Source organism: Meriones unguiculatus, chromosome 8 (genome assembly GCF_030254825.1).
Source record: "Meriones unguiculatus strain TT.TT164.6M chromosome 8, Bangor_MerUng_6.1, whole genome shotgun sequence".
Taxonomy (NCBI): Eukaryota; Metazoa; Chordata; class Mammalia; order Rodentia; family Muridae; genus Meriones; species Meriones unguiculatus.
The window spans coordinates 6986554-7002235 of record NC_083356.1 but is presented as its reverse complement, the minus strand read 5'-3'; the positions used below and the strand labels follow the sequence as shown (position 1 = coordinate 7002235).

Sequence of the window (15682 nt, the reverse complement as noted above, 5' to 3'; positions counted from 1 at the left end):
AGCACCAGTACTCGGGAACCTAGTACTCACAGATATTTGTCAGCTGAAGGTACTGTTTTGTACCTTGGTTCTACCTGTAGTGGGCACAGGTCCCTGGAGAATGTGGTGACAGCTTCATAGCTGGCAGGGGCCATAGTGAAGGGCACCACAGGGATGTCGTGAGGCCACCTGTGTCACTTCTGAACTGCCTTTTCTGTTTTCGCCTTGTTAATTTGACCCATCTCTAAGCAAAGTTTCCAAAGTCACGATGGGAGTGGCTCTTCCCATTCATTTCCTGTTGCTGTGTTAAAATACCCCGAGAAACGCAATTCAAGGGAGGAAAGGTTCATTTTAAGCTCACAGTTCAAGGTGTCACAGTCCACCACAGTGGGGAAATCCAGGCAGTGGGAGCCTAAAGCACATTCACAGATGCACAGAAAGGTGTGTTGTGCTGATGTTTAGCTTGCTTTCACCGTGGTATACAGCCCAGGAGTCCCTGCCCACAGTCAGGGTCTTCCTACATCAATAAATGGAATCAAGATACTCCCTGAAAGGTATGCACAAAGGCCCAGATCCCAGGAGATTCCAGCCCCTGTCAAGCTGACACCACCAAGCATCACAATGATCTCTGGATATTCTTTTCTGCACTTACTTGACCAGATGCGCTGCACTCTCCTCTTTGCCTCTGTCGTGTCCCTGTCCGCCAGCAGCACTGACTCCTTCTAGTCTTTAAAGCAATGGCTGTCTAGTGTGGCAGATGGGTAATGCTGTCTCTTCACTGAGGACCCAGTGTCGGATGTAGCACTGTGCCGGCACTTCAGTGTTCACCAGAGATAACCAAGCTGAGATTTGGGGCATGCACTCACAGCAGTTTGCGTAAGAAAAGCCAAAGAAGGCTTGGTCAAGCAAGCGGTGTTTGGACATGATTTGGAAAAGGAAATGGTAGTATCAAAAGTATGGCAAGGGAAGTGGATATTACTCATAGACTAGTGAATGACAGGACATGTTTTAAAATGCAGAACCACTCTCTGATTGCTCCAGAGTTACAGGGGGCAGAGCATAGCTGAAGCAGATGCTCAGTGGTGGGGATATGAGGTAAAGGATAGACATATGATGACCTCTGTGTGTATGTAGCTAGAGTTTGGAGTTCCCATGAAAAAATGGGGGGGGGGAATATTGGTAAGTGAGAGAATTGTGCAGTGTTTTGTTGAAGGTCAGATTATTTCAGAAGCGGAGTGGAAGCCCTTCAGATGGGATCCGTGTTCAGCGGGAGGAATAAGTATAGTTAGGAGGTTCTATCAGTTAACCTCGATGAGTAATGAGTGCCTAAAGAGAGCTTGTGAGCCCGGCAGCAGAAGTGGGAGACAAGTCGGATGAGCAGGGAAGGGGTGACCCAGATGACAAATGAGGAACAGAATTTCTAAGATACGTTCTGGGAGATACACATCTGGGTGGAGCCAGGAGGGGAGCTGGTGTGGAGATGGCTCTGGTGACCGTAGGGCTGGGAAGGGCGGGTGCACAGGTCAGGTGCTCGGGAGCTGTAGGTGAGGCCATATGGGTGGCTCAGGAGTGCCTCTGGGAGGTTGTGAGAGACTGCCAATGTGTTGATGAAGCCCAAGCAGAGGAGCAAAGCAGGTGGAAAACTCCAGCGGGGTCATTTCTGCAGACAAGGCTTTTAAGAATGACATCATTGCTCAGCAGGGATTAGAACATGGAAGAAAGGTACATAAGACAGGAGGAGAAGTCAGAGCTAAAACCCCATAGTTGCTAGAACTGTAGGAAAGTGGACAGAGCCCTGTGGGTAATAGTGTTTCAGAGGCTCTTATTTCACGTATAACTTGGCTTTTTAAGTTAAGTAAAAACAAGTCAAGGAAAAAAAAAACAAAACCATCCCATGGAGAGGGAGATGATTGGCCCTGTCAGAAACCATCTGTCTAAATAAGCAGGGCTGAGTGCCCCAGGGCTTTCTGGACTGTGCAGCCACTTTGAGGGGGAAGCTCCAGGAAATCGCTTCCATGCAGTGGTGAGGGCTGGTGGGATCTGGAGCATGGAGGGTGGGGTGAGTGGCCACTGCCATGAGGAAAGCATTGGGGAATAATAGCGGCTCTTAATCCTTTGATGGGGTGAAAGTGGTGTTGGCCCCATTGCAGCTTTTCTGGAGATTTAACCATCTGTTTAGTATGGGGGACCCCCTGCTAGCATACAGCAAAATCCCATGAATGTGTTCATTTCTTTTTCAAAACCTGTTTGATCGGTCCCGTGTCTACAGGTACTGGAACGCCATAGCTCTGTTTTCAGTGGCACATCCTCTTTTGATTCTTTCTCAGAGTAATCTGCATTGTCAGTGCAAGTTATGTTATTTCAACTGTTTGTTGATGTCTCTTGAAATTTAGTGTCTAAAATAGTCATGTGGAATTGCTAACTAGATTTGTCAATCCCCGAGTTTGAGTCTACCTGATTAAGAGTATGCAGATCATGTCATTCATTTGGCTCACCCATTCAACATGGTGTCTCTCCCCTCTGTTATTCCTGGCCTCTCTTGACCAATCGGGATCTGGCTATGCCACCTCCTCCAACACAGGGACCTCAAGTTGTCCTTCCCGTGGGCTGGACACTGGCTGGTTTGCCGCCGTCCATTGTGACCGGCTCTGCAGGCTCTCACTTGCCTGGCCCCAAGGCTGGCAGGGACGGCAGGGAGAGGGGTGCAGACGTGATGTGGCTCCTGTTGCCGACTTCCCTGATGCTGAGCTCCTGGCCTATTTGGCCTCCCTTCCCCCGGTGTCAACGCCTCCCCACGTCTCCCACACCAGAAGCAGGTTCACTAAAGCCGTGACCTTCTGGAGCAGAGTGGAGCAAAGGCCTGGGGGAGGGTGCAGGGAGACATCTCTAGTCTTTGGCTCACTCCTGCCTGTGAGGTGTCTTCTATGGTTCCGCTAATATGGTGGGAGGGGCCTCAGAGAGGTTTCTTGGCTAGATCTCTGGTCTTACCTCATTCTTCTTCCTCTCCACGACACAGTTTACCCTTCCTCTGCTTAGACTAAGTTCACATATATTTCAGATAAAGAGAAGAGGCTGAGTTACCACTTTGACCTTGAAATGTGGCCAACGCAGACTGACCAAGGGTTGGGGCTGCTGCATGCGCGCCGCGGCAGATGGGAGGGGAAGCCTGTGAGGGCTTTGCTGCACCCCCTTGTGCGCACCCTTCCAAGTCTCTGAACATCATCTTCACGGCCACACACTTCTGTTTCCCTTTGCTCACCAGAAACTTCCGCTGTGCTCTTTTTTTAAATCCCAAGCCCTGGGTCTGCTTTTAATATTATCTTAACGGGAAGAGTGAACAGCCGTGCTTGATCCGCACAGGTTTCGATGCTGTTTGCTTTGAGTGAATGCACGTGAAGGGGTTAAGTTGTGCTTGGCCGCCTTTCTTTAGACTCCATCTCCGTGTTTGGTTTACCTCGTCTCGCTGTGTTGTGATTGTGTGGGCGTGTCTTCTCGCCAGGGTGGGTTGTTTGCCTTTCCTTTTCCTCAGAAGAGTAGAGTAAAATACGTTGCCCCGCCGCCGTCTGTCTGTCCTCCCCTCCATGATGTGTGTCCATTTCCGTTGACAGTTATTCAGTTTGGGTTCGTCACCTTATTTGTGGCCTCTTTCCCACTGGCTCCCCTGCTGGCTCTGGTGAATAATATACTGGAAATAAGAGTGGACGCCTGGAAGCTGACAACTCAGTTCAGACGCATGGTACCAGAAAAAGCCAAGGATATCGGCGCGTGGCAGCCCATCATGCAAGGAATAGCCATCCTGGCTGTGGTGACCAACGTGAGTAGGCCTGGGGCTCACAGGGCAGACCGCCTATTATTTCTCTGGGTATGAGTGTCTTGCCTGCGTGTAAATGGACCATATGAGTGCGTGGTGCCCAGTGAGGCCTTGCATAGGGAGCCGAACCCACAAGCACTGACGTTTCTAATGGTTGTGAACTGCCATGTTGGCGCTAGGAACAGAACTCGGGTCTTCTGCAAGAGCAGCGAGTGTCCTTCACCACTGAGTGCTCTCTCTAGCCTCCAGTGCGGCTTTTAGCTGCTATTTTTTCCCCCAATATATAACTGACACCACAGTGGGCCATCTTTCCGAGGTTAGCATTGTCACTCTTCTGCTGAAGTCTTTATCCAAAGAAACTTAAGAGTGGTAAGTACTGATGCTTTCGATTCATACGTGACAGAAAAAGCATCACCAAAGGGGGCTTTAGAACATAGGCAGACATGGGGCTGGAGAGATGGCTCAGAGGTTAAGAGCACTGCTTGCTCTTTCAGAGGTCCTGAGTTCAATAACCAGCAACCACATGGTGGCTCCCAACCTTCTATAATGAGGTCTGGTGCTCTCTTCTGGCATGTGGGCACACATGCAGGCAGAATACTGTGTAAATAATAAACAAATCTTAGGGAAAAAATACATAGGCAGACATGGGTTCATTTAGAGTCAGAGTGCCCTAAAGACACCCCGGCATATATCACTTACATGTTCTAAAATGACATCTTAAAATACTAACTGTGATGATGGTTAATAACTGCATGCCAGTTACCCTCTTGTCTCTTATGGGAGGTGGGGCATTCCCAGGTCACGGAGGTCATGGCCACAGCAGCCTCACGACTGCATGTGTCCCAGCTGTGGGAACACATCCGCGTTGTACAGCCTGTACAGGTTGTTTCTTCGGGTACCGGCCAAGGGGCGGCTCTTAGGTAGAGTTTATTGCCAGCCCATCGGAGGGTCTGTTGCCTACAAATAGTCTCAGATAGCCCACCCATTTTTCAGTGCCAGGCTCACAGGCCCAGCCTCCCAAACAAAATGATTTTCAGTTTCAGTTTCTGAAGCCCCAATTTGCTGAGTCCCCATGAGCTTCTGCAAAAGCAGAAGAGAAAGTGAGTGGCTGTCTCTGTCTCGGGCGCTGGAGGATGCAAGGGGAGTCAGGCAGATCTCAGTTCCACTTCCAAGCGCCACAGCGGGAGCCGTGTGATCTCGGGCCTGTGCACTGCAGAGCCCCATTTTCCGTGTTCTGATGAATGACTCTGTACTCAGCGTGGCTTGGGAAGTCGGCGAGCTGGAGCAGACGCACGAAGCCCCAGCTCTTGTTCACATAGCTGCCACCGCGTGCCTTTACTGCCTGACCTCGTTAACTGTGACTCCCTGAGGACTCTGACGGGCACCTCAGAACCAGTCATCCCCTTGACTGGTGGCCATGAAACACCTTAGCTGTCACCCCCACCCCCGCCAGCTCTCTGAATCGAAGGCTGCCGCTGGCTTTGAAGAACTGATACATTCAATCAGTTTCCTCTCGCCCAAATAGCCCCCTGCCTTCAGGGCCTCCCGTGTTACTGAAATGAAGACTGATGTCGAGAGCCACGACCACAAGGCCTTTCAAGTTCCACAGTCACGAAAGCCTGAATCTGTCATAGCAATATGCTACAGTACGTTAGGCAGGGCCGGAACACGGGTCCGTGTGCTGTGGAAAGGCTTGGCAGGAGGGTTTGCAGCTAAAAGGGCTTTTTGTTTGCCCTTCAGAAACAACAACAAAAATTGATCTGGTTCACACTCCTCATTCCTCAGGCATTCTGGAGTGATTGTGTTAGACACCCTCTCCCTTTGTCTGTGCCATGGTGCTATTCCGTGAGCACAGACAGAGGACTGGCTAGGTTTCCAAAGTGTGTGTGTGAACACACATACCCACTGGCTAATTGGACCTACTGCTTGTATTATTATTATTATTTTATATACCCTAGCAAAGCCCCTGACTAGATCTGTGTCACTGACTAAACTGTGGACAGCTCTTTAGTCCGCATTGTTAGAATGTGTTACACTTAGAAAATGAATCGTACATGTGCATACAGGTAACCATGAAAAATATCTGCCACCCAACCCCATGTATCTAACCCTCCCCCTGCAACACTCCACAAGATGTCCACGGCCTGAAAAAAGAAGAGAGGCCACCGGGATAGGCCACACCGGGCAGGAATGTGCCGTGCAGTCGCTTGAGTTAAAATCGATGGTTCCAGAAATAAGCACAGCTGCCATTGTTGTACCACGACAGAGCATCTGCTATTGAAGAGCAGTTTTAATTTGTTTTGATATAAATGGAACTTGTGTGCAGAGCAGCATGGGAAATGAGGCAGGCGACATTACGTGTATTCACACAGTGTGTCTCAGAGCCGCTCAGTTCAGGGGGGAAAGGTACCTGTCAGAAAAACAAAGAAATATCTTCCGTGTTGGAATTTTTGTGTATCTCGGTGATTCTATAAAAAGATAACATTGAGATAAATGATACCAGGAAATTTTCATCTATCGAAATCTGGCACAAGACCAAATCTCCTTGTCCTACCTCACTGCTGACAGGTAGACACGCAGACACACACACACACACACACACACACACACACACACAGATTCTTCACATCACAGAAAGAGAGGAAGCTGGCGCCAGTAGGGTGGAAAAGCCCCTTCATTGTTTCCTTGCTTTGCCCGAATCTTGTCTGTCGGCTTGTGGTCTCACTGCAACTGAACCATATGTCCAGATGAATACGATTAAAAGTCACTTCCAACCCAAAACCATGTCTATTCTCCTGTTTCAGTCAGTTACTGGCCTAGAGTGCATACAGCTTCCCCCTTGTCCTTCCTGCAAACCAGTCCCATACACCAGACAGTCTAAGCCTGATAGTAAAGGCCTCTGGGAAATGTTCATGTAGTTCTAGATGGGCTTCCGCCCTCGTGCACTTGTGCCTGCCATAGACACAGGCTCACAACCGACTCATGCATTCCTTCTGTGCAGGACACCTACCTGTGTTAGATGATAATTCGTGATTTCAGAACTTGATCCAGCTAATCTTTTGGAAATTTAGATGTTCATATACTAGATGTTATAAAGCTAGCATTATTTCCTGACTGAGTGGATAGAATAAACCCAATAGAGGCGACCAGGCCAGGGATTGTCTAAGTAAGTCTAGGATACCATGAGGCAGGGAATGTGAGCTTAGTGGCTGTTGTTTACCTATAGATCAAGAGAGATGTGTTTAGATCAGTTTTCCTTCTTCTCTGTGAGAAACAAGTCAATTTTATTTTTTTTAAATCAGCTTTGTATAAATTCTTTATTCCACAAATAAGTTACATGAAGCAAAATGGCCTTCAAAATATTGACCTGAGTGTTTTATTGCAAGAGCATTCTAACTCTAAGCCGTGACAGCCTGGAGTGTGTGTGTGTGTGTGTGTGTGTGTGTGTGTGTGTGTGTGTGTAAGTGGCTACTGTAACTTTGAGCAGCGCTGGTTTACACACAGGATATGCAAGCCAGTCGTCCTCCTCATGGTGCCACGCTGCAGTTCTTCTCAACAAAACAGCGTTTTGTGTATTTCAGAAGCTCAGCAAGCAGCCATCGGGCCTTTCCCTCCTACCTTTTCACCTTCCCTTAGGATGGAAGACCTCCCAAAGCGTCTTGTGCATTGAATACGTATACCTAACACTTAGAAATTCAACTTGGTCAAGACCAGGGACGCTGTCACACAGGGAGCCACAGCTGCCACTCTAACACTTCCTTTCTCGTTTTCCCCAACGTAGGCCATGATCATTGCTTTCACATCGGACATGATTCCCCGCCTGGTGTACTACTGGTCCTTCTCCGTCCCTCCCTACGGGGAACACACACACTACACCATGAATGGCTACATCAACAACACTCTCTCCGTCTTCAACATCACCGACTTCAAAAACACAGACAAAGAAAACCCATACATTGGGCTTGGTAACTATACCTTGTGCAGGCAAGTTTCGATTTACCTGTTTGGAAATGTACTTCGTCTTGTTAAAAAGTCTTTTGGGGGCGTGTAATAAGATTCCGACTGGCATGGCTTAAGTCTGCATTAAGGGACAGTTTTCACATGGCTTTCTTTTTAATAATAATACTCAAAAAAAAATTAAAGCTAACGAAGACCAAGGGAAGAACTTCTAAACCAAATTTGGAAAACGTGCAGATGGGCACATCATAGTTGGTGGAGGAGAAGACCCTGTGATTCCTAGAAATGGTGATAGCTGAGAGTTTTACAAATTCAAGTCATTCAGTTCTTAAGACTGCCTTACGAGGCTGGTGGCTCAGCCAGTAATTCCTGCCTAGCGTGTACAAGGCATAAAACCAGGAGTGGTGGCTCATGCCCAAAGCCCCAGCACTGAGAGAGTGGGTACAGTGAAGGCCAGCCTGGGATACATAGTGAGTTCAAGGCCAGCCTGGGATACATAGCAAAACTCTATTTCAGTAAAGTAAAATAGAAGAAAGAACATGGCATACAGGCTCTAGCTCAACCGTAGCGAGCACTGGCATTCATGGGCATGGCCCTGGGTTCAACCCCCAGCAGAGCTGGGAAAGAGAATAAGCCTACTTTGTGTAGTCAAGGACAACCTAAAGCTAATGATGACACACTTAGCAAAGACATAGAGCTGGGTACAGTGAGGTGTCTGAGGTGCTCTGCCTCGGCTGCTGTCGACCACACATGGTGCCTGCTGGCTCACTCATCCGTTGGCAGCTTGTTGACCACGTAGTTTATTACAAGTTTATTTTTCCTAGTACAAATGCCATTAGTCCAGCCGTTCAGAGCCATTCTGATTCAGATTTTCAGTAACACAACCAAGAAGTCAGACAAGGCTGAAACAGTTGTTCCAAGTGCTCCGCTCGTTCTGACTGCCTTCCTGTGGGGCTAATCGTTTACAGCCAGGAACTTAGAAGTGGGAGGGAGATGACAAGAGTCAGGTGATAACCCTGACTTAACCAGCTGGCACTACTGGGTACCGTGGCCTGGTCGGCCCTGGTGACCCCTTATGAAAATGTACAGATCTGATCCCTTAGCTAGCCGGGTTGTTTTAATGCCTGAGCAGGCATAAAGCCTTGGGGGGAATGTGAAAACTTTGTTACTTTGTAAAGGTCCACCCTGTTTTTACACAGCTGGAATCCATCATTTTCTGGTTCCATGCTGGCAGAAAGTTACTACTGGATAATTTTCTTCCCGTGTTTGATACCAAATTGAACTTTAGGTGAAAAAGTCATTCCATCAACAAGGACTCTGGTTTTAAATCGGGCCCTTGTCTACAACATGAATCAAAAAAAAAAAGCGTGTCTCCTAACATGCCTGCTTGTGCTTCCAGGTACCGGGACTTCCGAAACCCACCTGGGCACCCACAGGAGTACAAACACAACATCTACTACTGGCATGTGATTGCTGCCAAGCTGGCCTTTATCATCGTCATGGAGGTGAGAGACGTGTGTCCTGAGTCGTGCATATTCATAGGCCGCCTGTGTCCTTTCAGTATTGCCAGCTCTGTAAAGTGTAGCTAGCCCTTCCTCCTTCCTGCTTGCTAATGACCGTGGCCTGAGAAGAGACAGCCTGTACCGCTCTGAGTGAAATAGCTGCCCGAGTCAAATGTTAAAAAGCACGCGCGTGTCAAGAGACACTGAGCTCCGCTTGTTACAGTATTAACTGGGCTCCTGCTGGACTTTCACTCTGGATTGTGAAAGGCCTCTGCCCGCGGAGCTATGAAGGAGCATGCCAGCTCCTCAGAGCGCTTTCTCTCTCTCTAAAATTAGCACTGAGAAAAGGACACAGCTGAAGACTTGTCAGTTGATCTAGTATCTTTCTCAGAGTGGATAACTAGTAACAGATTACGGGGCCTCAGAATTCCTTGTGCAAAGAAAGAAATCAACCCTTGCAATAGCTTAACAAATAGTTTTCTGTCATGTGCAAACAGCAGTCCAACAAATTCTGAGTCTTTGTAATCTGATTTAAAAAAAGAAAAACACCAGAGACTAAGAGAATGGGTGGTAGAAGAGAGGAACACTTACTATAACAGACAAAAGGTGTTGGGCACGGAGCAGAAAGTACAACATACGTCATGAACAGAGATGCAACTTACCATCAGGCCAAGCGGCTGACAGAGAAAACCAAGATTAGAATGGGGGAGGGGAGGAGGATTCTCTACAACAACAGTGGCATCTGGAAATGACAGCTCTGATACCTCACGGTGCTAACCTAGAAAGGCAGTGAAAGGGAATAACTGAATTTTTCCACAACAAAAACGCTGGTGAGCCATGGGCCTTTAAGCAGAGTGATAACAGACTTTTGGTGAACACAGATGAGGAACCCTTCCCTAACTCCTGTGAGGCTACAGCAGCTGAGATCAGTGGTTCCCGACCTAAGAATGGAGTCGCCACTCAGGAGCAAAATTACATTTATGAAGCAGCAACAAAAATAAATGTATGGTTGAGGCTTCCTAAGACCATCGGAAAAGTGTGCTTTCTGATGGTCATGGCCCACAGGTTGAGAACCACTGGCCTAGATCCTAAACTCAGACAGGCATAGGCACAGAGAGGGAAAACTGTCAACACAGAGGCATGTCTTTATCCCAGCTCTGTGGAGGCAGAGGTGACTCACCCCTGTGGTCCCAGGGCAGCTAGAGCTACAGGGTGAGACCCTGTCCAAAAAAAAAAAAAAAAAAGCCTCTAAAAGGAAAACTAAGGCTGTTCCCACTGGCTCATAAATACAGAGATCCTCGTAGAATGTATAAGCTGAACCTGCAGGGTAGTTTCAAAAGACAGCATCACACCATACTGGCTTTAACCCAGAAATGACAAATGAACCTCGCCTCTACATAGATGAACTTGAAGATGAATCCTGTTTTTCCTCTGTTGTCCTGTGTCCATCACCCACATCCTGTTGTTCTCACCAGCTCTACTCATCTGCTCTTCCCCAGCTGATGCCAGTGTCCCCAAAGGCAAGGCAGGGTTTGCTTCCTGCTCTCCTTGCTCTCTCTCCACTCTAGCCATTCGTTCACTGCCTAAGACACTGATCTGCTCTGGCTACGGGGCTGTAGCATCAGTCCTGCGGTAAATTCCTTGAGCAGCCCCTCGGCCCCGTGCCCCATCTGTGAGCACCGACACAGCCCACCTCTCACTGCCCTGGGAAGCTTTCTCGCTTAGCTTCAGGAAAACAAAAAAGAAGTCAAGGGAAGTTAGAATGATAAAGGGGACCGTGCAGCTAAAGGAAGTGACAGCTATAGACAGCTAGATCAATGGAGAATCAGGACTATCAAAGGGTGTGCTTACAGGGAGAAGTGGGCGTCACCAGTAGCAGAGGAGTTTATCAGACCACCTGTACTGTCCCCAAAATTAAAAAGAAACCCTCAGACCGAAGTTGCACTCTGGACCAACTGGGCCTGGCCGACACCCACAGATCACTGCGATTTCCTCTCAACACAGCAGCACCCCCACCCAGGCTCTGTCACATGGGGAGCTGCAAAACAAGTCTCAGCACATGCTTGGAAATTAAAATCGTATCAAGTGGCTTTTCTGAGTACAGTGCAATTAAATGAGAAATTAATCAGAGAAATTTGGGAAAGTGTGTGTGTGCACAGAAATTAAACGACACATTCTCAAGCAACCAGCAAATATGTTAAGGAGAGGTTTGTTTTTTTTTTTTGTTGTTTTTTTTTTTTACTTTTAACTTTTAAACAAATGATAGTGGAAACGAATGTACCAAAACCTATGGGATATAATGAAGGCGGTATCAAGGCAAGGTTATATCAGAAGCCACATCTGATTAGCAGGAAATTCCCAAATAGCTCCTGTCGGCTTGCCTGAAGGATGGGGTAAATGAGTCCTCCTCTTAGCCACCAAAGGGCCTAGAGCCACCAAAGCTTTCTGCTTGATAATCTCCAGAGAGCTGCCTTGCTTCCAGAGTTCTCATACCCACTGAGGCCTACCCCAGACCCTCCCTGGGCCCCAGACACAGTCTAGTCCTCTGCGCTGTAAGCCTTCATCTGGCCAGTTGCTCAAGGCAGAGTTCTTGGAACCCTTCTGCTTCCTCTCCTCTCACCCCACATCCAAGCCTGCTGGCTTTTCCCTCAACAGCAGACCCCTGACCACTTCTTCCAGTCTTGCCTGCCTTCAGCGAACATGTTGGCCAGATTTGTATTTCTGCAATACTGGCAGGTTTGCTCTGGCTGATGGTTTCTCTCTCTGGTCATGTGCTTGCTGCCTTTGGGCCTATACTGAGATAGCACCCCAACCCAGGAGAATGCTATGGAGAGGATTGGCTATCCCCTTGTGGTAGCTGATATGTAGAAAGTAAGGGATAGGATCCCAGTGTCCCCTTCTAACCTTCTTATGCTAAATCCGTCCCCTTCAATCATATCACAAGCTGGGAGCCAACCTTCACATAAAGGATAGTATTTACCGTTGGGAAAGGAACACCGAATTGGGAAAAAGCACACGCAAAATAAAAACAGCAGTTTTTAACTTAACAGAGGGCTTGGGGATATTCATTTTATTATTTTTTGTTTTGCTGCGTAGCCCAGGCTGATATCAGACTCGGTCCCCCATGTACTGGGGGGTAGTTCAGATATGGATGAGAATACACTCACTAGGATACACTCTTCTCCCCAGTCAAAGTAACACAGTGCCTCCGAACACTGACAGCTTGTGCGCCGTAGCCTGTCGGTTGGGAATGACAGACGACGCTGTCTATACAGTGCCCTGCGCAGACACACTGCCGTGGCGACAAGCAAGGGTAAGCCGAAGGGTCTCCGTCCTTTCCCCTCTTCTAACACTGTCGTCCCTCTGCCCCTCCCCACAGCACGTCATCTACTCTGTGAAGTTTTTCATTTCGTACGCCATTCCAGATGTGTCAAAGGTCACGAAGAGCAAGATCAAGAGGGAGAAATACCTCACGCAGAAGCTCCTTCACGAGAGTCACCTCAAGGACCTGACCAGAAACATGGGGCTCATCGCCGAGAGGGTGGGAGAGGTGGTTGACAACAACGTGCGTCCAAAACTGGAATGACCGGGAGCTTTGTGTCCCGAGAAGCACTTTAGAAGCAGCTGGCCGGCAGGCGTGCCGTGGCCGCTACCCAGGATGCTCACATGCAGGCGATCAGAGTCTACACCAGGCCTATTTCCACGTGGATCATTCTTACAGTTCCCGCCAGCAGTGCAGGAGCTGGGAACTGGAGACTTGATCAAGAAGGCATAAAACTACCTACCTGGACAACCTGAATCTGTTCCTTTTTTTTTTTTTTTTTGGTCTCAAGCTCAGTGCTCCTTTCCTGTGCTTGATTTTGTATTTTGCCAAATCTATCCAAGATGTATTTCGTCCTGATGGACGGTACCATGGCCGAAGACCTGGCATACCTCAGCCTTAATTGTTTTTGTGTTATCAACAATAGCGAGCTCGGAGTTGAGTTTGGATGCTGTGTCAGGGTCCAGGTAGAATCAAGAGTTCACAGTATTTCAGTGTCTTACCGTACCGCTAAGGAAGGCTTCGCTGCGTGAGAAACAGCTTCTTCCTCATTTTAGCCTGTATTTCTGCCTCCGAGAAATACCCGTCTTAGATTGGCATGAAGATGGAGGATATTGAATGAAGCCTGTCCCTTGTCACTCCTCAGTGACTCCTGCCTTCGAGAAGCACTCCCAGCATGCTCTGGGCCTGATCAGTGTGGACTACAGATCTAAAGGGAGTAGGATGAGAAAGTAGGACAGTTAATTTACCTCTTCTTGACATGTAAGTTTCTTGGGAAGATGATAATCAAATGATCATAACTGCATTGTTATCAACATGATGGGCTGGGAAAGTTAAGCTCATCGACTGTGGGAATACTGACTTCACAGATACAGAAGGAAGGCACTACCAATCACCAAGCGCCTTCTGCTTGCCTCTGCAAAAGCTGGCGGCCTGATGACACTGGGCGTGATCAGACCAAGAGCCAGCAACCTAATCACTAGCCATGTCCTATGATCCTGTGTGGCCAGTGTCACTCACTGGGAATCCTACTGACTTTTCTGCTTGCCACTGTGACCGGCTCCCTTGCCCTCTCCCTTGTCTTCCTAGGCCTGTTCACAACTGTGCCAGAGACATCCCACCTGGATTGCTGCCCTTTGAGGAAGGAGAGCCTGGATTTAATTTGAGCCCCAGCCTCCTCTCAGGCCGTCAGGCGGCTGAGGGAAGAGCTGGTCTTTCTGCTGGTGGCTTGCCGCTAAGTCCCAGCTCCCTGGTGCCTTGCCCTCCCCGCTGCTCAGCTGAGCAGTGTCTCTGCAAGCCTATCCGTGCTCAGCTTTTCCTCCAGCACATCTGGAGGAGACATGGCTATCCCTCACGTCCTTGGCTGATAACGGCGGCACTGGATGAAGGCAGGACCTGCCTCGCACCATTTGGGATGGGCCTCTGCTGACAGGGGTGGTGTGAAATGCCTGGAGCCAAGGAAGGCGAATGGTTTTAGAGGCCTCCTCCTGAAGGCTGAGCTTTAACTACAGGGTGCAGTTTTAAATGCCTGCCAGGAATGGTTCTGGGTGTTTTAAGTAGCCCTGAGGGTCAGCGGAAACATTCCCACCTCCCTTGTACGGGGAGTCTGGGACCTGCCATACAGTGTCTACCTGTGCAGTGATAGAAATGACTACCCTCCCACTGAGGGATGTTCTTAATCCACAGCTAAACCCAGGTGCCACTCCCTGCCCCAACCCTGACTGCCCTGGCATTCCTCACTCCCTGTGTTACCTCTTTTTCAGAGCCTGCACTTTTTTTTCTGAGGACAGGAAAGCACTCACACTTCACATCATGGAAAAGGAAATCCTCCTCGCATATCTCTTCCCTCCTTTCTTGGTATACACAAAGAGAACTTCGGATGAAAAGAGTATTTATTCATCTGTATCCCCCAGCCAGGGACAGTATAGAAAGTGCCACTGGATAGGAAAAAACAAACAAACCTGCTTCTCTGGTGGGATCTAAAGAGTCCCCTGGCATCGGTGCCATTCCTGTGAGGCCTGTGCCAAGTTGCTGATGGAGAGAAACAGGGTATTCCTGCAGTGAGGTTCCCGAGTCCCAGGAAAACCAAGAGCATGACAGTGGCCAGTGAGGGATGGACCCAGCCCTCCCCCTGTCCAGCATGAACCACTAGAGTTTAATCCTTTTGTAAATGCCTTGGATTTTAATGGACTAAAGCAGTAGACCCAATCAATACTCAGGGGATTTTACTTTAAATGTTCCTCGGATGTTTTCGGTATTCCATTAGACACAGAAGGGCCAGAGTTTGTCTTGAAACTAAACGAGGCCACCCGGTAATGAGTGTGTCAAGTTTTCCCCTTTGCGGTGCACACGGGTCCTGGGTTTCATAGGACAGCGGCAGAATGTGGTATGCCGTTAATACACTTCTTGTGAGTTCCTTGCGTTCCTATAGTGTGTGAAGAGATGAAGCCGTAAACAGCTTAGTTAAGGAGGGACTGAGATTTGTCGGTGTAATGTTTGTAACTGATGTTTGTTAATTTCTATGCATTTTAATATTTTTTAATTATGAGCATTTTAATAAATTCAGTTTTACAAACAGTCCTGTGGCCTAACTAGGTTTGTCTTATTAATGTTTTTAAGGGATCATGTTCCTGACATCTGCCCGTAACTGGCTAAGTATCACTCAGATAATAGATGTATGCTTCTGTATAAAGGATACTTGAACTTGCTTTCCATGGCCTGTGGTCACATGGACTTTCTTTAAAAGATTAAGGATGGAGTTTCAGGCAGGGTGGCCGCTATGGATGAGCTGAGCCTGTAAATCCAGTGGAATTTAAGACTCTCACCTGCTCACCTGACCCGGTATCCCTGAGTCACCATGAGAAGGTGCCTTTACCTCTAACCCTCTCCGGT

The 15682-nt window shown here is 48.3% G+C and overlaps 1 protein-coding gene across 2 annotated transcripts in view; it reads left to right on the top strand.

Annotated features, from left to right (window-relative positions):
- Ano6 (anoctamin 6) overlaps positions 1-15367 on the top strand; it is a 162244-nt gene extending 146877 nt beyond the window's left edge. For both annotated transcript variants that reach the window (XM_060388748.1, XM_060388747.1), the window contains 4 exons: positions 3588-3793; positions 7572-7774; positions 9147-9252; positions 12629-15367. In XM_060388748.1, the coding sequence (XP_060244731.1) occupies positions 3588-3793; positions 7572-7774; positions 9147-9252; positions 12629-12835 (722 nt within the window). In that variant the 3' untranslated portion in view covers positions 12836-15367. The remainder of the gene's footprint in view (positions 1-3587; positions 3794-7571; positions 7775-9146; positions 9253-12628) is intronic.
- Positions 15368-15682: the final 315 nt, after the last annotated feature.